The sequence below is a fragment of the Salvia miltiorrhiza genome, chromosome 5 (assembly GCF_028751815.1).
Source record: "Salvia miltiorrhiza cultivar Shanhuang (shh) chromosome 5, IMPLAD_Smil_shh, whole genome shotgun sequence".
Classification (NCBI taxonomy): Eukaryota; Viridiplantae; Streptophyta; class Magnoliopsida; order Lamiales; family Lamiaceae; genus Salvia; species Salvia miltiorrhiza.
In genome coordinates, this window is record NC_080391.1 from 57,035,722 (window position 1) to 57,059,761 (window position 24,040).

Below are 24,040 nucleotides of genomic sequence, written 5' to 3' on the forward strand. Positions count from 1 at the left end.
ATTTCGATTTTTTTTGAAGAAGAAGCCCATTTAGATTTTTGAGTCCAATCTTGTGGGCAAAATCAACAAATTTGGACACTATAGTATTATTTGGGCTTAGTTATTGTAAAATTAGTAATATATTTTTAATGAGAACATTATACTGATTATTGAATTTGTTGTAAAATTAACTATTATATTAAAATTTATGAAATTAATTTATTCATCATAAAATTAAATTATATTAAAAAAAATCGTTCTCTATGAGATTTGAATTTGATATATTGAATTGGATATTCAATAATCCAAATATACAGTGATTATGCAATGGATCTTCCCATTGTAGAAGTCAACAATTAAGTGGGAAAACGAAATATATCAGTCAAGGTCGTGCATAAAAACCCAAGGGAAAAATTGTCAACTTTCACATGGAATGTTCAATAATAAGTTATCTATTATTGATGGATTATTCAGTCACAACTTAATGAGATTCGCAATCCAAATAATTTGCCTCCAAAGCTCAGAAAAGTATATTAAACATTTTCTTTCCATCTTCATTCATTTGTCCTCGTCACCTATATTTTCACAAAATTTGTTGAAGTAGATAAACTAGAAGTCGTGTACAATAAAAAAATCGACTAATCAATTATTTAGTGCAATTGAATAATGGCATCTTTCTTTCTTTCTCCTAATCGATACTTTCCTTTTCTTTTCCATTTTCCAAAGTATTGATTGCAATTGTATGTGAGTGAAGTGCAAGAGAGATTGATTCTTCCATGTTGTCAATTATATTTATTGAAAAATGGGAATTCATTATATTAAAATGATTGACCATGTATACATATATTCTTTTTAATAAATAATATGCACCTGTTTTTTAATAACACGAAAGGGCGAGGAGAATGGCTCGACGCTGCCGCAAATAAAATATTCCTCACACTGTCGGTGAATTATGTAATACTATAAAAAAAATATAAAATTATCGATGTCGTAATTATGTTTTGTCAACCAATTTTCTAATTCCAAGTTAATTCTATTTATCTGCTTCACTCTCCATCAATTATCTAGCTATATTAGAATAACAAATTTTCCATTTTTAGGAGGAGAAATTATAGTTGTTATCCGAAAATATTTTAAAGTATATCATAGCTTATAAATTATGATTATCAGATAAACTGTATTAAAATAAATCTTCTGCCATGGATTCGAATTAAAATAGTACTAGCTTTTTATATTATTGGTTGTAGCATGCAACACAGTTTTTCTAAGTAAGCAACGAGCTGTGTATATTGTTGCTCTGTTTTTATGTGTGTGTGTGTGTGTGTGTGTGTGTGTGTGTGACAGTGAGAGAGAGAGAGAGAGAGAGAGAGAGGAGGTGAATAAATTCAGTGAAGAAAAACAGCACAACAACAAAAATTCCTACGTTTCACAAATTCAACAATCGCGGTCGCGAGATTAAGATTTTTTTTTTATTTTTTATTTTAAAGAACATTTAAAATTACAGTACGATTCCAGCAGAAACCTTTGTAGTCTTGTACTGCTGTAGAGAGAGAGAGAGGAATTTAAGTTACTGAACTCAAAAGAAGAGAAAAAAAATACTTCCTTTACATTCTCTTCCAAATCTTGATCCCACAAAAACCCAAACACCTTCGTCCAATTCTCGCTGATCCCACCAAAACCCATAATTCTTTAACGCGATTTCTTCAACCAATTTCTCTTACAAAATCCACTCATTCGTAAAAATCGATTCTTGAGAAAAACCGTGTCAATGCCGCCGAAATTCTTCCCGCTGAGATGGGAGAGCACCGGCGATCAATGGTGGTTCGCCTCCCCCATCGACTGCGCCGCCGCAAGCGGCCACTACGATTTAGTCCGCGAGCTCCTCCACATCGACGCCAATCTCCTCATCAAGCTCACCTCCCTCCCTCGAATCCGCCGCCTCGAAACCGTCTGGAACGACGACGACGACCACTCAAACGACGTCGCCAAATGCAGGTCCAGTGTCGCCCGGAGACTCCTCCACGAATGCGAAAACGGGCCCCACAATTCCCTCATCAGAGCCGGCTACGGCGGCTGGCTCCTCTACACCGCCGCCGCCGCGGGGGATCTGGCTTTCGTGAGGGAGCTGCTGGAGAGGGATAGCCTCTTGGTCTTCGGAGAGGGGGAGTACGGGATCACCGATATCTTCTACGCCGCCGCGCGCGGCGGCTGCCGCCAGGTTTTCCGGCTGCTGTTCGATGAAGCCGCGGCGCTGAAGGGGGCGGCCTCGCCGGTTTTCCGGTGGGAGATTAAGAACCGGGCCGTCCATGCGGCGGCGAGGGGCGGCGCCGCCGAGGTGCTGGCGGAGCTCTTGGGGGACGGCGGAGATGTCTTGGGGTTTAGGGATGCGCAGGGCTCCACCGTGCTGCACGCCGCCGCCGGCCGCGGCCGGGTTCAGGTTAGTCTTTCTTAAACACTAAAATTATGAATTAAAAAAATGATTTTTTTTGCTATTATATTTAGAAGTGAAGGAATTGTTATTGTTTAGCATTATATTTGTTTCTATGATTTGAGTTGTTACCTTCAATTTTGTGATGAAATGAAATCCTCTAGGAACTATTGCTTCATTAATCTTTGTGTTATTGCTACAAAATTTTCGCATTTGTGATCGATAAAATTCTCAATCTTGACTATATACTAATGATCAATTCAAGTAATTACATATAGAAATGCTCATAGATTTTCTGATCCATAAAATTCTCAATCCTGACTGCATCCGTTTGAATTTTGGTGGCTTGCAAAAATGCAGATAGTCAAGAACTTGATATTCTCCTACGACATCATCGACTCCGTGGACGATCGAGGCAACACGGCGTTGAACGTGGCGGCCTACCGCGGCCATCTAGCCGTGATGAAGGTGCTCGTCTCCGCCTCGCCTTCGTCTGCGCTGCAGGCGAACAACAACGGTGACACGTTCCTTCATATGGCGGTTGCCGGCTTCCACACGCCGAGTTTCCGGCGTGTGGACCGGCAGTTGGAGCTGATGAGAGAGATAGTTGGTGGAAACCTAGTACAGATTGAAGAGATCATCAATGTCCCAAACAGTGATGGAAGAACTGCTCTGCACATGGCTGTAGTTGAGAACATTCAATCCGATGTTGTTGAGCTGTTACTGTCGGTTAGGTGCATAGATTTGAATCTCCGTGATGGTGAAGGGAATACACCTCTTGATCTCCTCAAGCTGCGGCCGCGCTCGGCCTCGTCGGAGATCTTGATCCGGCGGCTGGCCTCGGCCGGAGGGCTGTGCGGTCGTGAGGATCGGACGTCGAGGGGCGCTCACCTGAGGATGCGCGGGATCGGAGGGAGTCCGGGGACTTCCTTCCGGATCCCGGATGCGGAGATGGTGTTGTACACCGGGCTCGAGCACGGAGCGTGCTCGAGCTCCGAGGTCGTGAGCCTCGAATGTGGTTACTCGGGCGAGATCGGGTCGTCCACGCCTCGATCCAGCTCGTCCGAGCTCAAGAGATCGAGTTCTATGACTAGTGCCGCGAGCCGTCTTAAGATCATGCTCCGATGGCCTCGGAGGCGAGGCGCCTCGTCTCCGAGCATCAACGGCAGTTGCTCGGCCGAGTCTTGTGAAATACGGCCGAGGTCGAAAAATGGCCCGATTTCGCTCAGGGAGCAGTTTGCGAGACCGAGTAACAAGAGGATTATGTGCGTGCAGGGCAGTGTTCTCGGTTCTCACTCGAAGAGGAAATTCGGGGTAGGTTTGACGCACAATGCTCGGCAGGCGCTGCCGAAGTCGAACCTCGGCTCGCCTTGCAGCGCCCTGTCCGAGTCGTCGTGGTCGTCCCCGGTCGTGAGCGTTAGCGCGGGAGCCTCGAGCTCGAACCAATCGCCCTGCATCGAGGAGACGGTCAAGATGAAGCATAAGCATGGGTCGTTCAACTTGGCTTTGATGAACAATTACTTTTGCTTCGGCGGTCAAGGCCTTGCCATCGAGAACTCGATTCGTGCGCAAGGACGAAGAATCGAGAAACAACGTAGTTTAGTCGATGTCGTGTAGCCGAAACTCAGGGTCGGGACGGGGTCGGACTCGAGGATCGTTTCAATCACGAGGTCGTCCACCCCACCCCGACCCACAAACTAGGCCGGTAATTAAGGGATCGTATGTATGTTTGTTTTCGGATATTCATATTATCATATGTATATGTGTTACTAATTTAATAAATGTATGATAAATTGATAGTCAATGCTATTTAATTATTTTCTTCATTTTAAAATTTTGAAGAGTTTTGTGGTCGTGTTAGGACTCCGAAGAAGCATCGGTTATTCAAGTTGATTATAAGTCTAATTAAGAGTTTATCCAAATACCAAACGGCATAAATCCACCGTATATATATATACACTACGAAATTAATTAATTAATATATACACACACAATTTACTCTTCGAAGCCTAGCAATCTTCGAAATTTTATATCGAAGAGTTAACGAACAAACGGCTTATTATTGTTGCATGCGAGGTAAATATCGCCATTCTTGAAATTCTTCAGTTATAATTTGGTTTTGAATTAATGGTATTTATTTATATTTGATTTTTATTTATAGACTTGTAGTCGTCTTGTTCGTATTATACTCAATGGTTTTTCTCACTTCCAATAAAAATTCAATGTGATAATGTCAAGAATTCAAACAAGTTTGTAAGTGATTTTAAATGTTTTTTTGAATTGCAAAAATCAGTATTATAGTGCGAATTTCGTGTGTTGGTCACCTATTTAATGACGTGTTTTGATTTTGTATTTTATTTCATGAATGAATAATATATAGGAAAGAAAAATAAAGTAAGATCGATGAAAGATAATGACAATCTTAATTTGACGTGTAATGAATTTCAGACGAATTTATAGGAGATCCAAATTTACGGTTGAACTTGGTCTAAAAGATGATGACAATCTTTGACGTGTAACAAAATCCTAGAAAATAGTTATCTGCCCAATCAAAATTAAATCATCAATCCTTATTTTTTGCTCTCGTTGTGTATATATAATCTTTGCTCCTAGTTAATAATGAAGCTGCATAATGATTATTAATTGTGCACTAATTCTAGTATAGTTTTGCATTGAATAAATTTGTGTAGTTTGATAAGTCTTACATTATTGATTATTGGGAGCATATATAGTAGGAAATATGGTGGCTCCAGGAGTCGAAAGAGAGATGACGGAGGAGGAGAAGATCGACGCGTGGCTTCCGATCACGTCTAGCCGGACGGCGAAGTGGTGGTACTCGACGTTCCACAACGTCACCGCCATGGTCGGCGCCGGCGTCCTCAGCCTCCCCTACGCCATGTCCAACATGGGATGGTAATATTTTCATTCTCTTCTTAAACTTTAATTTCTCGTGTTTTAGTTTAATTTAATTACCAATTAGGGTGTACAATTAATTAGTACTTTTTAGATAATTGATTGTTATATTATTTCATATATAGGGTATGTAATGTTTCTAAGCTTCATATTTTGATAATAAATGTTAATCCCGATTCACCATATATATTTATCATAATTTTTTATATTTATAATAAATACTACTTAAAATACTAAATTTATTAGTAGGATGCTAAAAATGGGATAGATAATACAAATTGAGGAACAATTTTTGTATGTTGTATTTTTCCGACTTTTTATATAAAAACAGAATTTCACAGGTTCAAACTTGTTCATAAATACTTCGTCCACAAAAAATATTCCTTCCGTCCCCTCTATTTTGAGACAAAACTTTTGAATACGAGATTTAAGAAACTAGTCTATTTGAAGACAAAACTTTTGAATACAAGATTTAAGAAACTAGTGTTAAGTGTTGTAGATGAAAAAGTGAAAAAAAAAATCATCAAATAAGGAAATGTCTAAGATAGGTGCGCTCAAAAAGAAAATTATCTTAAGATAGGTTGGGATTGAGAGAGTAATCTCTTTTTGCCATTTTGAATCCATAAAATATAGTCAATTTCTATTTTTGGAAATTTTCTCTCATGGACCATTTTCTATATTTACAATACAATTAATTATCATTATTAACGCTACTTTTTAAGTAAGACTCTTTCTCCAATCACAATACACTAATAATTTTCATTAAAACATGATATGTCGTTACTTTTAGAAATATTTTTATGAACGGAGGAAGCATAAAAGTATATTTTTGCTCGTCTATTTTTAAAATCCTGGCTCCGTCCCTATTTTGTACTGCAGGGGACCGGGTAGCGTGATCATGGTGCTATCATGGTGCATCACTCTCTACACACTGTGGCAAATGGTGGAAATGCACGAGATGGTTCCCGGAAAACGGTTCGACCGGTACCACGAGCTAGGGCAGCACGCCTTCGGCGAGAAGCTCGGGCTCTACATCGTGCTGCCGCAGCAGATCGTGGTGGAAGTTAGCACGTGCATCATCTACATGGTGACCGGCGGCAAATCACTACAGAAATTCCACAACACCGTTTGCCCGAGCTGCAAGGACATCAAGCTCACCTACTTCATCCTCATCTTCGCCTCCGTCCACTTCGTCCTCTCGCATCTCCCCAACTTCAACTCCATCTCCGCCGTCTCCCTTGCCGCCGCCGTCATGTCCCTAGTGTAAGTTCACTTGTTGCATGAAACTCTTCGTTTAGGGTTTCTTTTAATCTTCTGTCTTCGTTTTTGCTCTTATTGTCTAGTCATGTTGCATGCATTGAATTTGTGTGGTTTGAAAATGATATATTAATAAGAAATACTCCCTCCGTCCCAGTTAAGTTGATCAAATTTTTTTGGACACGAAATTTAGGAAACTGATGTTTTAAGTGAATAAGTGATAAGTGATTAGATGTTCTTACTTATATTTATTTCATATAAGACGGTCCAAAAATGAATATTGATCAAGTTAGTGGGGATGAATGGAATATATATATACGAAAACCCTTGTTTTAGGGTTTCTAATTTTAATTCTTTGTCTTCATTTTTTCTCTAGTATGCACGCAAGTCTAGTTTGAACATGAGACATAATACAAAAATATATTCCCTCCGTCCACCAAAGATATGCCACAATTTCCTTTTTTCGTCCGTCCACAAAAAATATGTCACATCCATTTTTAGTAGTAGGGTCCACACAACTCCACTCACATTTAAAGTGGGACCCTTACTCCACTATCAACTTTACTCACATTTTATTAAAACTCGTGCCGAAAGTAAAGTGGCATATCTTTGGTAGACGGAGGGAGTATAATATATACACGAGAGTGAAAAGGAAACCCTTAGTTTTAGGATTTTTTGTAACATTTTTGTTCGTTTTTTTCTCTTGTTGTCTAGTCATCTTGCACGTAAGTCTGGTTACATGAGATATAATAAGAAATACTGTCTACGTTCTTCCGTATTTATGTATACTTTTTCTTTTTTATATATTTCTCAAATTGATGTACACCATATTTTCTGACACTATCCGCACAGGAGTACAATTTTATCATTATAACTTACACTATTTACACATAATCTACTTAACAATATATACCTTTAACGTTGGATCATTTTCTCCACTATCAATATATACTAAACAACTTTTCATTAAATTTTGTAGCAGAAGCACCTATGCATATTTATGAGATACAGAGAGGGAGTATATTTATAACTTTTTATTTTCTTCTTTTTAGATATTCCACGGTTGCGTGGACGGCGTCCATAGCGAAGGGGGCGCCGGCCAACGTGGGGTACGGATTGAGGGGGAAGAACCCATCGGAGAATACTTTTAACTTCTTCAATGCGTTGGGGGACATCGCCTTCGCCTTCGCCGGCCACAACGTGGTGCTGGAGATTCAGGCGACCATCCCGTCCACGCCGGAGAAGCCGTCGAAGAAGCCGATGTGGAAGGGGGTCATCTTCGCCTATCTTGTGGTGGCGATATGCTATTTCCCGGTTGCCGGTTTTGGGTATTACGTGTTTGGCGACAAAGTTGACGACAATATCTTGATGACGCTTCAGAAGCCTGCATGGCTCATTGCATCTGCCAACATGTTTGTCTTCGTTCATGTTGTCGGCGGCTACCAGGTTCCTTTATCCTTAAAAATCACAAACTCTGTTTTTACTTTTTTTTTTAATAAATTAACAGTATTACATAAAGAAATTTAAAGGAGAGGACTCGAATCCAAACCCCTTACCGCTTGGTCAACACACGCACACAACTCTATTTTACTTTACGTGAATAAGTTTCGAATTAATTAGGGAGTCTAAAATTGTCAAATGTTAGGACGTGTATTTTCCTTGTATAAACCCTAAATCCCAAACTCTTAGTATTGTCACGTGCATGTCAATCATCTAGGAATGTAATAATAAGGATATGTCACGGACTCACGGTAGAAGACAATAGAGGATCTGAATTGCAAGAAAGTTTGGTCTTGAATGTCTAGATTTTTTACTTTTATTTTTTAAATGTGATACTTATATGGAACCGGAAGAGTATATATTCATCATATAATTGGTATTTGAAATTTGATCGATGGTTTTATATTTGCAGATATATGCAATGCCGGTTTTTGATATGATGGAGACTTTCTTGGTGAAGAAAATGAAGTTTAAGCCTTCGGGGATGCTACGTTTCACGACTCGTACGTTATTTGTTGGTAAGGTTCTTCAATGTCTTAATTAAATTTATGGGATCTTAATTACCGGTGTTTTTTTTTTTTAATATTGATGGAATAATTCTTATCTTTCTGCAGGCTTAACCATGTTCATAGGCATGACATTCCCCTTCTTTGGTGGTTTGCTTGGATTCTTTGGTGGATTTGCTTTGGCCCCAACAACATATTATGTGAGTGAATGATACATACATTTTGAGAAAAAAAAAAAATATGTATTGAGATACTACAATGATGTATACTGCCCGTCTCTTTTCAGCTTCCTTGCATCATGTGGCTCATTTTGAAAAAGCCCCAAAAGTTTAGCTTATCCTGGTGGATCAATTGGGTAAGTTTTTCTAAATGTCTAGTGAATCTTAATCGATATTTTTGCTAATTACTCCCTCCGTCCCAGCTTTTTGTATCCACTTTTAGTAGATACAAAAAGCTGGGACGGAGGGAGTATATCTTTTACATATTGATGAGTGATTGGTCTGAGTTTATTGAATTTTTCAGATATTCATTGTCATTGGTGTTTTACTGATGATTTTGGCACCAATTGGAGGGCTGAGGAACATTATTCTATCTGCCAAAACTTACAAATTCTACCAATGATAGTTGAGGATCCCAAAATTCCAATAAACTGGAATTCAGCCGTTATTTCTAGGGATGATTAGAATTATTATTGGTAGTAATAGCTTTTGTGAATTCTTGCAGATTTTCATTTTCCTCATAGAGAAGTTAAAGTTTCTAGTCCTAGCACTAGAATAGCAAATTACCATTTTTAGTTTTTTTTTGGGTCAGGTAGCTTTGTTGATGATGATGAAGATTTCAATTCATTCTTAATGATTCCCAAGTTCTCATTTATTTGAGTTGCATAATACTCAATGAATTATGCACGATGTCATTTCGACTTCAATTTCAATACCTTGTTTTTTCACATATCAAACATGACGACTCTAAACTCCACCAAATGATCAAATTATTCGGAGTATTGCTCGAAATTTGACGAGGAACACGTCACGATGGATTTCGATTTACTCAGCTTTTTTAAAACCGACGTGATTGGAATGAAGATGCAGCATAGTTCAACAATCTTACATGGCCACTCCTCCATCAATGGATAGTACCTGTAAGATAAGTAGAAGTTAAAAAGAGTTGATTCGAACAATAGAGCTGTCAAGCTGTCGGCGCGAGCCCGTCAGAGAAGAGGAACAATATGGGCTGAAAATCTATCGTGTCTAATAATATTGACCCAATCTGACTCAGATTGGGCCTTTTCAGTTACCTGTCCGGTGATGTAAGCTGCCGCGGGGTTAAGGGCCAAGAACTCCACCAGCCCAGCAACTTCTTCGGGTTGGCCGTAGCGTCCTAGATTCAGGAGCATGGTGAGTCTTTCTCTTTTTTTGAGCGAAAATAGGGCCCGAGAGATTAACAGAAGAGAGCGCGCTTACCCAATGGGATGGCCTCTAGGATCTTCTTCTCGAAATCTACTCCAAGCTTAGAAGTCATGTCGGAGGCAATGAATCCGGGAGCAACTGCATTTACCTGTAGTGGGAAGCATCTATAGGATTTTGAAGTTTTAGGAATCAAGAATGTTGGTTATGCGAGTAATTCCTGCAAACTCACAGTGATGTTTCTGCCAGAGTACTCTTTGGCGACTGTCTTTGTGAATCCGATTACTCCTGCTTTAGCAGCGCTATAATTGGCTTGCCCAACATTTCCGACAAGACCAACAACGGATGAGATGTTAATAATTCTTCCCTGCAAAGTCGAAAAAAGTAAGGGGAAGGTCTAATGTTCCACATCTATGTACTGTCTAAAATGGATTGCAGGATTCCAAATTCCTTTTTCTTGCAGTTCAGATGAGAAGCAGGAAGGAAGAAAAGAAAAATTAACATAAGCACACGCATGGCGACATAACAAAGAATAAGTTTAGAAACAGAAGCTCGTGAACTATGGCGAAGATGGATTAGCAAACAAAGTGAAAGAGGAATCAAGGAGATAAGAAGTAGGCTTACTTTTTTCTTCTTCATCATAACTTTAGCAGCTGCCTGCAGAAAATTTAAATTCCTACGAGTTAATTACATGGATTTTGGAGTTAATCCTTGTGGGAACTTTAAGAAACTAACCTGCGTGCATAGGAAAACTCCAGTGAGATTTAGATCAATGACCTCCTGCCACTGAGATTTCTTCATTCTCATCAATAATGTGTCCCTCGTTATACCTGAAGCCTTAGCAAATATTTTCATGGAAAATAAAACAAATTGTAGATTTGCAAAATAACTAATTATTAGTACAACAACCTGCATTATTGATCAGAACGTCTACTGTTCCCCATGCATTGATTGCCTGCAAACGTGCCAATAGCATATGACCCGAGACAACATTATATGCTACACAAATAACCAACCAATGCAATTAGACAAATCTCTCACAGTTTTAATCATAGCCTCCACATCTGCTTCTTTTGAAACATCTCCACCAAAAGTAAGAGCCTGCCCGCCAGATACTTCAATCTGAAATAAAAACCAATACAAACTTCTGGTTTTACTTTTACATAAACAGATATATGGGTATAAGTAAAACAGCAGAGATCTTACAAAAGTTTATATTTTACACTGGATGTTGATAAGCTAGGCTTTGAGAGAAAAGCAAATTCTGGATTTCATTATGATGAATCAGTTACAAAGAGAGCAGATTACATTGCTTTATACTAATCCTATTCTGCAGCATAAAGGAAAGAGTCTGTTGTAACTAACTTTCATAACCAAAAGAAACTAAATCTAACAAACTAATCTGACGTGGCACATGCCTTGCTGCATGCATTCACAGTATGCTTGCATGCTTATGATTATACTCCAATACTGGAGAAGTTATAATATTGTTATTCTATTAAACAACCCAATGGATGTTTTCAGGTTTTAGTGCATGTGAATAGACGCACGCGCGCGCGCAGGTATATAAAGTTCTGACCAGTTTGCAAAAGATGAGTTGTTAGTACAATCTCTAACCAAGTAGACGATATAAATATATCACTCATGGTGGACATCAGTCGTAGAAATATTTCTAAATCATGGTAAGGCCTTAGTTTCTTTCCAGCAGTAGCTCAAACAAAACACAGTCCAGATAAGCAGATATTGATTTCTGAGTGAGTAACGAATTCCAGGAACAGGGTATTCAAAATCCAGAGAGTTGACATCTGAACATAGTTCACATATTTTCATCATTTGTATATAAAGAATGCCTTATTTACCTCCTTACAAACTTCTTCTGCCTCCTTGGATGATCTCGCATAATTAACCAGAACCTACAGCAGTTAATCCACAGTCAAATCATGCAAGTGCCCCGCCTCAACAAACATGACTTGATTCTACTAGCAAGCAACATGTAGTGTTTTTAACTTTAACTGAAGCACGTTCAGTCTTCTAGTCATTTCAATATATATATAATGAAGGCTGAAAGTATAATTCCCACAACCACTTGATGGACTAATAAAAACAGATATCAAACACACCCTCTTTCAACTGAACTTTAGGTGAAAATACACTACTATCTCCCTAATTCAATAAACTTTTAACTGGATGCCATGCAAATTCGAAGTTATGCATCATGGAAATAAAATAAGGACTAATTGCAAAAATAATCGCAACCTTTAGTCATTTTTTGCAATTTAATCATATCATTGAAGTTTTTGTAATGTCGGTTAACTTCCTTCTATATGTTGCAAGTCGATGCACGGCCCCTAATTTCCAAAAAAGTAAATTGAACTAAACACTCTAACTTCGACGTTGTAATATGAAAATAAGACATCCCAACTTTCACGCTTGATACTCCCTCCGTCCACCAAATGAGTACCCGACTACCCGTATTTCCTTTTTGGTACATCCACCAAATGAGTACTCATTTCCTATTTTGGTAAATGTACCACACACAACCCACTCACAATAAAACTAAGATCCTTATTCCACTCACATACACTCAATCAATTTCTTAAAACCTGTATCACTCTCAGATGGATACTCATTTGGTGGACGGAGTGAGTATTAAATATTAATATAACTAACTTTAACTTAATTCCACTTTAATTTCCCTTGCAACAATAATTTTGCAAAATTCTTTTGCAATTAACCCTAAAATAAAAGCAGCCAAGTCTATGCCAAACATAAAGGAAAGAAAGCAACCTTGCAACCGCATTTCCCCAAAGCCAAAGCAATTGCCTTGCCTATGCCTCTGGAAGCTCCCGTGACAACTACAACGGGAGATTCCACTGTTTGTGCTGCTTCACTTCCAATATTTTCAACTGTTGAAGCTTCTGCCTTTAACCCTACAACATGCAGTCCATTAATTAGATACCACCCTTTCACGCTTTTGTCTATACTGTAACAGTGATGCATTGGATTACACGCAGATACACAGAAATGTGCAGTCGCTATCGTGCGCACACATGTTTGAAAATCCAACGAGTCTGTCTACAACAAAAGGGGTAGCATCTCCAAAACGATAAAAAAACGTATAGTCATAATTTCATGGTTACATACACACAGAATATACAGAGTTCTGTCAAAATTACTACGAGTTAGTCTGTATCTCCAAAATCGGTAGATATATTCCAACAGGCAACAGTATTATTGCATCGACATATGTGCGAACAGACGTCGGATCGTGTGCCTCATAAAATTGAGTAGCATAATAGCAAAGCCTAAAAAAAGCTAAAACACGCACATTGATTCAACATTTCACATACCGGACGATAAGGATCTAGCGGATCGGAGCTGCAATTTGAAGGAAACAGGGAGCTTCAACGGAGACGAGACATCCCGGAAATTGGCTAGTTTCTTCAGGGAAATTCCGGCGGACTTGAAGGCGGCGACGGCCGATCCGGCGGCTGTGGCAGCAGCCATCTCCGGCGAGCTCCGCGGGAGCTGGAATTTGAGAAGACGACGAGAAAACCTGAGAATCGCCACCGGTGAAAGCAGACGACGGAGAGAATTTGCGGCGGCGGTGTCAGTGAGTCTGTGAGTGGAGTGGCCGCTGAATTCACGGCTTTTTTGTTAAGTGGGAAAATTTTGGTTAAAGGCGCCTACTGTTTCGGGTTTGGATCCGGGTCGAAATGGTTTTTTATCCGCAATAAATTAATCAAGTTATTCAATTTAACAATTTTTTTAATAATATCATAATAAAATATATAGTATAGTTTTCTAGATAATTTATCTGTGAATATGTATTAAATTATTTGAAGTGTCACATGTATATCTCCTTAAATTCTGAATTAGCAAGGTGGTTCTTCTTCAATTAATATAAAATTAAGAGCCCACTCATGATTTTAAAAATAAAGGTTATATAATTAATAGGCAATTTAAGTTATAGTTAGTACAAATGTTTATACAGTATTTAATTATATTTAGGGCTCAAAATATTCACCACGACACAACACATTATAATTAAATTAAATGAGTATTCTATAAGTTTTTCACACACAGACAACACATATAGATGCGTGTGTGTATATATAGGGGAGCGCTCCAATGAGACCTCCTATTTTTAGTGAGACCTGAGACACGATCCCGTGCGTTTATTTCATCAATCCTATGGTTGATATTGTATCTAAAGAGAGAATTTTTTTTTTCTCAGGGGGTTCAAATCCTGAAGGTAGCAAAATATTTCAAATTTCGATATTCATCAGTATATACTGCATTATTCATCGGTATATACTGACTTATTCATCAGTTTATATGTCTTATTCATTACCAATTTTTTAAATTTCGTTATTCATCAATATATATTACCTTGTGGCTCATGTTCATCAATATATACATTTTATTCATTGTACTCAGTGTCTCACAAAAATAAGGGGTCTCACTGGAGCGCGCCCCTATATATAGACTGTAATTAGGTCCTCCTTTTCTTTTGGTTAATTCTGACTAAATTTCAGAATTAAAATGAATTTAGAAAATTCGAGCTTACATAATTTGAGTTTTTTAAAACTTGATTTAACGCAACACTATTATAATTAAGTTAGGGTGATTAATTTAGTTTTATTTTTCAGTCACGATCATAGATTTTGTAGTATGTTTATTTATCAACTAATTAAACTTGACTATAACCCCTAGCTACATCTAATAATTGCACGATTAAAAACTTTTTATGCTGATGTCAAAATCTCATCAAAAAGCAATAATTAAAAATAAATAACATATATGAAGGAGAAAGGCTACTGGTTTATCCATTATGAACGATTATTACATGATTATTATGCTTCTTCATTACCTACTAATTATGATATGATTATACACCAAATCAATATAGACGAACAAATCACGATGGCATCATTATTTTTTTTAGTTTAATTTTTTGTGTTGATCGTATATTACTCTATATTGTATCAGGGTATATAAACTCATTTTTCAAAAATAACAACGTGTTTTGGTCTTGGTGACTTGACCTGTATTATTTTTTCAAAATTATATGATTGCATCAAATTCTTGACTATTAATTTGTTTGAATGTGATTAATTGTTAATTAAGTTGATGCGAATCCTAAATACAAGTCGAGCTCTCTTCGATTAGGAGCTAAACGCATGAACATATTTACTCGATATACACTCATATTCAATAATATACTATTGTAAATAGAGATATATGATGATTTTATTCTAAATTGAGTAAACTTATACGATATTATTCATGAATAATGCTTCGATTCTATTATAATATTTGATTCATACATACGTATCATGAAGAAATTTATATTTTTCAAACTTAAAAAAGGGTTATGGCCAAAAAAAATACACAAATTTTGCAAAAATTTGTAATTTTCACCTTAACTTTCAATTAAGTCAAAAAAATACATGAATTTATAATTTCATTGTAATTTTCATTTGAGTTTGAGTTTGAGTTTCAGCAAAATTAGAGCATAGTTGGCAGTCGAGAATTCACTTTATGTTGGTATAACTTCTGATGATGAGTATTTATAAGTTCGTAGATCTAATAAAAATATTTCATTCATCCACGTCATCCCATTCTTTCTTTAAAATTTCTTTAAAAACCTAGATCAAAATTCTCATTCATCACCATCTCTCGCCATCTCATTCTTTCTTCAAAACCTATATCATTTCATCCAATTCTAACCTCTCACATTCATCACCATCTCTTCTCACATTCATCACCATCTCTCGCAGTAAGGCTTCAAGGTAAGGAACACAAATTCTTTCTTTTCATCTCATGCTTGGTTGTTGCAAACAGTTGCTAACAAGCTCATGCTTATGCTTGCAATGAAGAAACAGACACAGTGTCTCATCATCAACCTATACAAGGTTTTATTCCTAAAATTGAAATTCTCTCTTTCTTGTTTCAATTCTAGAAACCACCAACAGAGAATCCCAAACACACACAATCACTTGGTAGTCATGTTCTATGTTCAACTGAAATTACAGTATACAGTGTGTGAGTACAAGTTAGTATAATTGAACAGCATTTACAGTCTTTGAAAATGAATTCAGCAAAATGTCAAGAGGTGAGGGAGAGGGGTCTAGAGAGAAAGAGAGCTCAGAGAGGAGGAGACGGTGGCCGCCGTCAGGCGGCGGAGAGAACAGAGAGAGGAGAGGGTGCGTGTGTGTGTGTGTTGTATTATAGTAGTAGTAATTTAGTGTGTGTGTGTTATTGTTAACGAGAGAACATGGGCTTGGGCCCTTGCTTTAATTAAATGGACTTGAACTTGGGCCCCTTCTTTATTTAAAATGGTTGGGCCCTTAATTAAAACTGGTGGGCTGTGAATTTTGGGCCTTAGATTTTAAGTACTTGAGCCTTGATTTAATTACCTATTGAGCTTGAGCCTTGGGCTCAATTTTAACAAGTTGGGTTCTCTAAAATTATTAAATTGAGTCTGTTTTATTAATTTAAATGATTGGATTTTTAAAATAAAATATCTTGAGGTAGACTTTTATGATATGATTTGAATAAATTATTTTCAAAGACTTATAAATATGGATTCTTTCAAAAAAATGCTTAAATTGTTTTATGATTAATTCCATTATAATGGAATTAAAATGGCTTCATGTGTTAATAAATATTAAGACTATTTATTTACATTATTAAGAATATGTGAGATTGTTTTATAGATTGAATAAGTATATAGTTTATACTTTTGATAAATGAGCTTGGGATTTAATTCGAGATATTAAATTGCTAAGCATGTAATTTATGATTGATTTATTTATTTAAGTGATGAAAATGTATGAGGTATGAGAAAGCATGGTTTATGATGACATAATTGTCAATGTGATATTATATGGTTTTCTATTGATTAATTGGTGGAATATTTGACTAAATGACATAGGTAAAGGGTGTTATGAATTATGCACATATTGATGTTCAAACAAATGGTTCTGAACCTATACAATAGATATGTGATAAATAGCTAGATTTTGAATGTATTAAACGAGACAAGATTAGTATAGATGCTATAATCCTTAAATCATTAAAAAGAGATCATTTAGTTTTAGAGACTAATATTCCTCTCTTACACGACTTTCTTCTCGAACTAATCGACTTTTTGACAACAAAGGTTAAAGAAGGAGTTAACTCTACACCCCTAGTGGGAACAGAATGAGGTGGGCTTACTTAAACACGTATATAAAGATCCCCTGCTTTTGGTAGGCCTCTTATACGAAATGAAATGAATGACGTGATTTAATTGTTCAGTTTAAATTTTACGAAAATGATCAAATGATGAATGGTTCTTTATGAAATGAAAATAAAGAAAATGAAAGGGAATGTTTATGGATTTTTGTCTGCCAAAAATGGATTTTTGTCTGCCAAAAATGTTTATGTATTATGTATGTATCCTATCTGTGTTAGTTCGCCAACTTTAAAGAAAATCGAATTCGAATCTTACGCTAGACGAAGGTTTGCTAGTAAGGGTTAACGTGTACACTTATGGAAACTGTGAGTCGCTTGCGACCGGTCTTGGCGTCTATGGAAGGAGGCCTCCTTCCCGGCGCGTGACAGACAGATATGAATCATATGAATGAAAATGTGACATGCTAGTCAACTTTATGAAATGGAAAAAAATGTTTAGTAAGCACAGGTCTTTCAAGCAAAACCATGTGTGTTATTGTTGGCAGTACAATAAATGTAATATAAAATATTATGTTTTGGCATATGTCCGTATTTTTACTCAGCTCTGCATGTTGTTTTCCTTAATGTGTAGATTGAGCGGGTGGTGAAGTGGAGTGGAGTTGAGCGGATGTACCATTTTGTCGTGAACAAGTAATGTAACCTTGAGTATACATCTTCATATGTATAACTCACACATATTTTCACTGCAAGATACTCTGATTATGTTAGTGTCTTATTACGAATATGATACTCTTTTGTTGAGTAATCCACATCGATTGGCTGACGTTTCTAGGGTTTTTCTTTTATGTGTTGCACTTTTTTCTCAACTCATTTTGGAAGTAATTTTATTCATACAACGCCCTTGCAGATCCAGTCTACATTATTGAGCGTAATTTTGAAGGGTTTTGAGGATTTTTGAGGTAAAGTAGCGAGGTTTTATGGTGGGTAATTGTGAATGGCAATGACAATTGTTAAATATTGTGCAGTAGTTGAAGCTTGGGTGAATTTTGTGTGTTTTATTTGTGAATTGTGGGTATTTGTGTAATTTGGCTTTGGCATTTTGTGAAGGTTTTGAATTGAGGTTAGGATTTTGGAGCTGGGGTTTGAGGTTTGAGCATTGGAAGAGAATTTCGGGTGGTTGTGATGAGGATTTCGGTTGTTTTATTGTGTAGGGAAGAAGAGTGTAATATTACAAAATGCATATGAAATCAGCAGGATCATCTGTTGTGCATTCTCATGATTGTCAGCTTTGGTTTTGGTTTTGGTTTTGTGGAGGTGTTCGATTGAGAATTTTGTCGGTTGGGGTTTCTCGAATATGCCTCCTTATCCAGTGATGAGAGTTTCACCTAGGAGAGAGCTGAAGGCTGAGAATCACAAGAGAGGGCATAGCCTTGAGAGTGGGATTGTTTATCGACACAAGGAAGATGATCTTGCTCTGTTCAATGAGGTGCGGAGCAAAGAAAGAGATGATTTCTTGCTTCAGTCGAATGACAACTTTGACGACTTCTTCTGTAAATTCTTGCACCCCATTAGTAGATTTACTTAAGATGCATTAGTAAGGCTTTTGGCGCATTTCATGTAGGTTTCTTATATATCTCACTCACAGTTTGCTTTTATTTATGGCATTGGCAGCGATAAACTTGAGAGGCTTATCCGTTTATAAGCTTGGAGGATCCACTCCTGCTCAAGAAGAAAGTAGCGACCTGCTCAATGCGGACCGTGATAAAAATGACTATGACTGGTAAGTTGTTTTGTTCTTCTTAAGTTTGGTGTCTTATGTTTAGTTTCTTTAATGTATTTAAGGAGTGGTTATATTTTTGGTAGTGTTAGGAGCGAATAGATGGATGATTATAGTTAGATTTTCGCATAAATTGCTTATAGTTAGAGATGATGCTTCTATTATGTATGGAAATACAAGTGTTTTCTCATGTATGTAGAGATTGATTATAATTCAATATTTTGCCTGATTTTATATATTGGACTTATGTGGTCTTAATATACGACCATCAATTATAGGTTGATAACTCCTCCAGAAACACCTCTGTTTCGATCTCTGGATGATGAGGCACAACCAGTTAAACCTGCACGTAGGGGCAGGCCCAGGAGAGAACCTATTTCAGTCACACGATCACCCACGGTAACCTTAATATAAGGAGCTCATGATTCATGCTCTCGTAGTCCTAATTCATGTTTCTCTTAAAATTATCTCAAAAAATGTCTTCAATCTTTAGATGGAGAAAGATTACAAAAGAGGTAGAGGCAATGCAAGTCCTCATCGCCTCAGCCCATCGCCACGGTCTGGAAACAATACATTGCAATCTAGAAGTAGGCCAGTTTTTGCCACTTGTTCAAGCCCACCTCCTACGATGCAGCATCATTCTCCAACGAGGAGATTGTCCCATTCACCAACTAAAGCAACATTTGCCCCAAGATCTAGTTCGCCAACGCCTAGGAGGACAAATACTGGTTCTACTGGCACTTCTGCCCCATCAAGAGTGACAGGATCATTTCCTATCAAGACAAATCGAGGGAACTCTACTTTACCAAAGATAAGGGCGTGGCAAAGTAACATTCCTGGATTTTCCTTAGAGGCGCCTCCTAATCTTTGTACCTCACTGGAAGATAGACCAGCATCATCAGTGAGAAGTGCCTCCCCGGCATCTAAAACTAGCTCCAGATATGGCAGGCAATCGATGTCTCCAACTACCTCCAGGAGTGTTGCTTCATCACACAGTCACAATCATGATTTATTTAGTCCCTATAGTAAAGATTCAGTTGCATCATCAGGCGATGATGATATAGACATGCTACAACCCACTCCTCTCTGCAGCTCAGATAAATCAGCTCCAAGAAACTTAGGTGCTCATCCTAGTGACAACGTCAGGAGCTTTTCCAAAAAATCGATGAAAAAACTATCAAGTTCTGCTCCTAAAAGATCCTTTGATTTGGTCGGCCAAATGGTAGGCACTCTTCTCATTTAGTTCTATTGATTGTTTCTTCATATACAAAAACTTTTTATGTACTATGTATTTTATCACTTAGTTATGTGCATGCTTTGATTATTTTTGAAATGGTTTATCTTAAATATCTATTATTTTTCTACAAGTTGGTATTAAGGATTTCCTACTTTCTGGGTGACACCACTCAAATTTTTTAGTAACCTTGTATTTTTAGTGGTACGAATATAATCTCATCTTAGCTTTTGGTAATACCTGAAGTAGTTATGTGTGAAAACAATATCCCATCAAGTGTGACAATCGACGATAAGCAAATGGAATAAATAGTTCTATTCTGGCCATGTCAGTAATATCTCTAAAGTTCTAGAAAGCGCTGCTGAAGCTACTACTATTAGAGTCTGATGTTTCCTTGCTTATCAATTTCCATGTGCAGGATCACAGTGACCCTCACAATATGTTTAAGCCTCTGTTGTCCAGTGTCCCCGGTTCGACATTCCATGTAGGAAAAGTAAGCACACATCAATGTTCTCTGGTGTCCATAAATTCTTATATGACAATTAACAGTAGTGCCAGTTGTGATCAAGCTGCAAGTGGAGCCCATGAGATTGAAGGTAGTGAGCTAAATCTGGATGATGTAATGAGTGACTGTGTGAGGGGAAATCATCCAGTTATTGACAATGAATTATTTGTCATGGAGCATGGTAATGATATAAATGAAGATATCGAGAATAGAATCATGGACGACTTACTTGGTAGTCAGCATCGTGAAAATGATGCCCCGCTTATAGTTGTCTCTACATTGGATGCTGGAAACAATAATGAATTTGATTGTCGGGATGCTAATGGTTCTCCAGATACAGTAACATGCTCAAAGTGTGGTCATGTGTTCCACTCAGCTGAAGTAGTAATGGAAAGAGATCGACAACTTTGTCTGGAGTGCAAATGTTTGGAAGTACGTTCAACTATAACTGATCCATCAAACATGGTAATGGTTGGTCAGAACGATACTCATGATGATGTTCAAATTATAGAACATGGATCGCAAGAGGTCTTGGACAAATTTGCATCAACATCAGGATATCTAGAACGTAGTTGTACTGGTCCGACAGAGAAAAATAATCTCGACTCTCAAAATTATTACAATGGCACAAGCCAAAGTCCTTCTGTAGAGCTATTTGAGGAAGGGGGGCCTTTTTTAGCTAGCGAGAAAATGATAAAGCAATTGATAAATGGCCACAATGGTTATGAGGTTAACTCAAGCTCAAGGCTCACTGTTTCGGATTGTGCAGGAATATCTTTGTTGCTGAAGAGATCAAGCAGCATTGAAAGACATATTGTGCAAAACAAGAGTTTCACAGCAAGTACTACCAGCTATGATGATTTCTCCTATGTGCCGAACAGTTTAAATAGCATGAGGAGCTCCACTGGGCACACCGATGCTTCAGTATCATCATTAATTGATCTAGGGTCCTCTAGGCAGACAAAGTTTCGTAATTCTCGGCAATCAAGTGGTCATAGATCAGATACAAAAAAATTTCGATATGAGATGCCTTCCAAACTCAAAAGGTTTGTCTCATCCATGTCAAGTGCTTCGGGCCATATGTTTCAGGACCGAAGTGCCATACCAAGTTGTCATGAAGATGGTTTTGAGGAAACATGTGTAGATCTTCGCGAACAATCACTGACTTCTGAATTTATAGAAGCAGAAAGCACTTGCAGTGATATTGAGAGCAACAATGTCTCAAAAACCACCACAGAACAGTCAAGTCATTTGATGGATGACCATTCAGAAGAGACTTCAGTCGATTCAATATTAATTTCTCGAAAGCCAGGATCACATGAGAACAAGGACAACTTGATGAGCAATTTCCATAATCTGTCAATTAAGGAAATGTCATCCGTACATTTGCGAACTTCTAATCAAGTAGATGATGCCTCACCAAATTCATGTGTAGACATGGTGGATGCTGCAGAAGTTCGATATCTAAGTTCTTTGAACGCAATATCAGAAAATAAAATAGAGAATGATGATTCTGCATATTATGGTTCACATTCCGATGTCGATTCCCCTATTTCAAAAGGTTGCACTGGTGTCCACCATGCTAGTGCTGTAAGAGCTACTGCCAAGGAATTTGAAATCTCACATCATGCATATGTTCTAGGTACGTACTTACCATTGTTATATTCTTCTTCATTCAACCAAATATGTGGTACAATGGAAAATTTATTGATTTTTTCAACTCATTTCCTGATAAAATTGAGAAGCGTAGAACTTTTGCATGTTGACATGGCTGCTTGATCACATGTCTGTGAATCCATGTCAATCCATGATGAAACATATGTATCCAAAATTAACTGTGATTAGGTGATGGTAAATTTTTCTTTCTGTTGACCACCCATCCTTAATTATCTAGGATCAACCGATTCCTCTGAAGTTGTCGAATGCATTTCTTGAATATGAACAAATTAAATGTCGAGATTAATATTCCTCGAAGCTTCTTATTATTCGTTTCAACATGAATACTTTATGTTAGATTCACATGCATCTTACTTTCTTTCTCATCCCATTAGAACATTGTCAAGCCTTTCATAACGAGCCCTTAAAAACACTATGTCTGTCGACTTCAATTTAAGTAGTATGAATTGGTCTGACTTCTTTTTGTACGCTCTTGGTTCTAACCTAGAAACTTTTTTCTATTCACAGAAGAATCGCATATTCTCTTAGAAGACACGGGTCAGGTAAAGGCGAAAACCCTGACCCTAGAAGAAGCAGCAGACGCGATCCTTTTCTGCAGCTCCATAATCCACAATCTAGCTTATGAAGCTGCAAATTTTGCAATAGATAGAGAGGCCTTACAAGCGGAAGCTCTGCGACCAGCAGTAGCGCTTGTGGGCAAATCTAACTTTGAAAGAGAGGATGCATGTTCGGGGAAGCGTAGTTCCAGGTCCCAAAAAGCTCGAAAACAAAGCCAGGAAATAGAAACTACACCTTCTAATTCCTGCAACTCTGAAACCGACGAGAAGTCTAGCCCATGTGTTGTTGGCATTTCTGACGATGGAGCTCTGGATAATGGCGACAGCACAAAGCCTCCCAAGCTAGAATCCAAGTGCAATTGTTTGATCATGTAAGTTTTGTGTAGCAGTTTGGATTCTTGCAGGATTGTTTATGTGTGGTTGCATTATTATTAAAGGTGCTTGCTTTTTTGTTAGTTCCAATTGTCTTAATATTGCCATTGACATAGTTTTGTAATGTTTGTTTCTATTTCTTTAATTTGAAAAGCAAGTAATAAAGTTGTGGGAAATTTTCCAGTTCCAGCTCAGAAATAAGTTATCTCATTCAATCTCGTATTTTATTTCATCAATACACACGATATGTTAATGATGTCTTAGCGGATTGATGATGATCGAAATAATCCCACTATGTGTGAGATGACCAATATGCCCCTAACGATCCAATTCACAAGCTTATAAGTTAATTTCTTCGTCCCACTAAATATGACTCTCTACTTTTGGGCACGGTTATTACGAAGAAGAGTAATTAAAAGATAAAAGTGATGAAAAATTGTGGAGCTCACAACTTTTTATGAGAGAAATTGATTTTTTTTTAATGAACCATTATTAATGGGGTAAACGAAAAAGAAAACTGAACCATTATTAGTGGGACGGAGGAAGTATAAAAATTTCAACCATAGCAACACATTTTCAACAATAAAAATAAGTTTTTATTTGACAATGAATCTTATCATCAAATAACTGTCCTATTTTAGAATTCTATGAAAAAATGTTTCCAAATATCATATTTTAACCTTCTCCATAATGCAAATTCTTTATGATACAAATGTACGAGGCAAAAAAAATCTTAATAGCTAATATTTT

At 37.4% G+C, this 24,040-nt stretch overlaps 4 protein-coding genes across 5 annotated transcripts; 3 read left to right on the forward strand and 1 right to left on the reverse strand.

Moving 5' to 3' along the window:
• Nucleotides 1-1,392: 1,392 nt before the first annotated feature.
• LOC131025387 (uncharacterized) lies at nt 1,393-4,211 on the forward strand. Its single transcript, XM_057955122.1, has 2 exons — nt 1,393-2,416; nt 2,768-4,211. The coding sequence occupies exons 1-2, from the start codon at nt 1,748-1,750 to the stop codon at nt 4,022-4,024; spliced, it is 1,926 nt and encodes a 641-aa protein (XP_057811105.1). The 5' UTR covers nt 1,393-1,747; the 3' UTR covers nt 4,025-4,211.
• A 177-nt stretch (nt 4,212-4,388) lies between these two features.
• On the forward strand, nt 4,389-9,454 carry LOC131025388 (lysine histidine transporter 1-like). 2 transcript variants are annotated; one of them, XM_057955123.1, is made up of 8 exons: nt 4,389-4,483; nt 5,140-5,320; nt 6,200-6,583; nt 7,630-8,023; nt 8,490-8,595; nt 8,692-8,783; nt 8,870-8,938; nt 9,106-9,454. In XM_057955123.1, exons 1-8 carry the CDS (start codon nt 4,477-4,479, stop codon nt 9,202-9,204), a joined length of 1,332 nt encoding a protein of 443 aa, XP_057811106.1. In that variant the 5' UTR covers nt 4,389-4,476; the 3' UTR covers nt 9,205-9,454. The 2 variants fall into 2 exon arrangements, with proteins under 2 accessions (XP_057811106.1, XP_057811107.1); XM_057955124.1 differs by having other exon boundaries at nt 4,394-4,483; nt 5,143-5,320.
• Nucleotides 9,425-13,689, reverse strand: LOC131025389 (3-oxoacyl-[acyl-carrier-protein] reductase 4-like). The gene is made up of 11 exons (XM_057955125.1): nt 13,337-13,689; nt 12,774-12,916; nt 11,846-11,899; nt 11,028-11,108; nt 10,896-10,941; nt 10,722-10,816; nt 10,611-10,643; nt 10,219-10,353; nt 10,044-10,137; nt 9,878-9,960; nt 9,425-9,719 (listed from the first exon to the last, which is right to left on the reverse strand). The coding sequence occupies exons 1-11, from the start codon at nt 13,491-13,493 to the stop codon at nt 9,687-9,689; spliced, it is 954 nt and encodes a 317-aa protein (XP_057811108.1). The 5' UTR covers nt 13,494-13,689; the 3' UTR covers nt 9,425-9,686.
• A 4,833-nt stretch (nt 13,690-18,522) lies between these two features.
• LOC131026176 (uncharacterized) lies at nt 18,523-23,293 on the forward strand. The gene is made up of 6 exons (XM_057955947.1): nt 18,523-18,718; nt 18,840-18,948; nt 19,224-19,344; nt 19,439-20,167; nt 20,598-22,326; nt 22,869-23,293. Exons 1-6 carry the CDS (start codon nt 18,523-18,525, stop codon nt 23,291-23,293), a joined length of 3,309 nt encoding a protein of 1,102 aa, XP_057811930.1.
• The last annotated feature ends 747 nt before the right edge of the window (nt 23,294-24,040 follow it).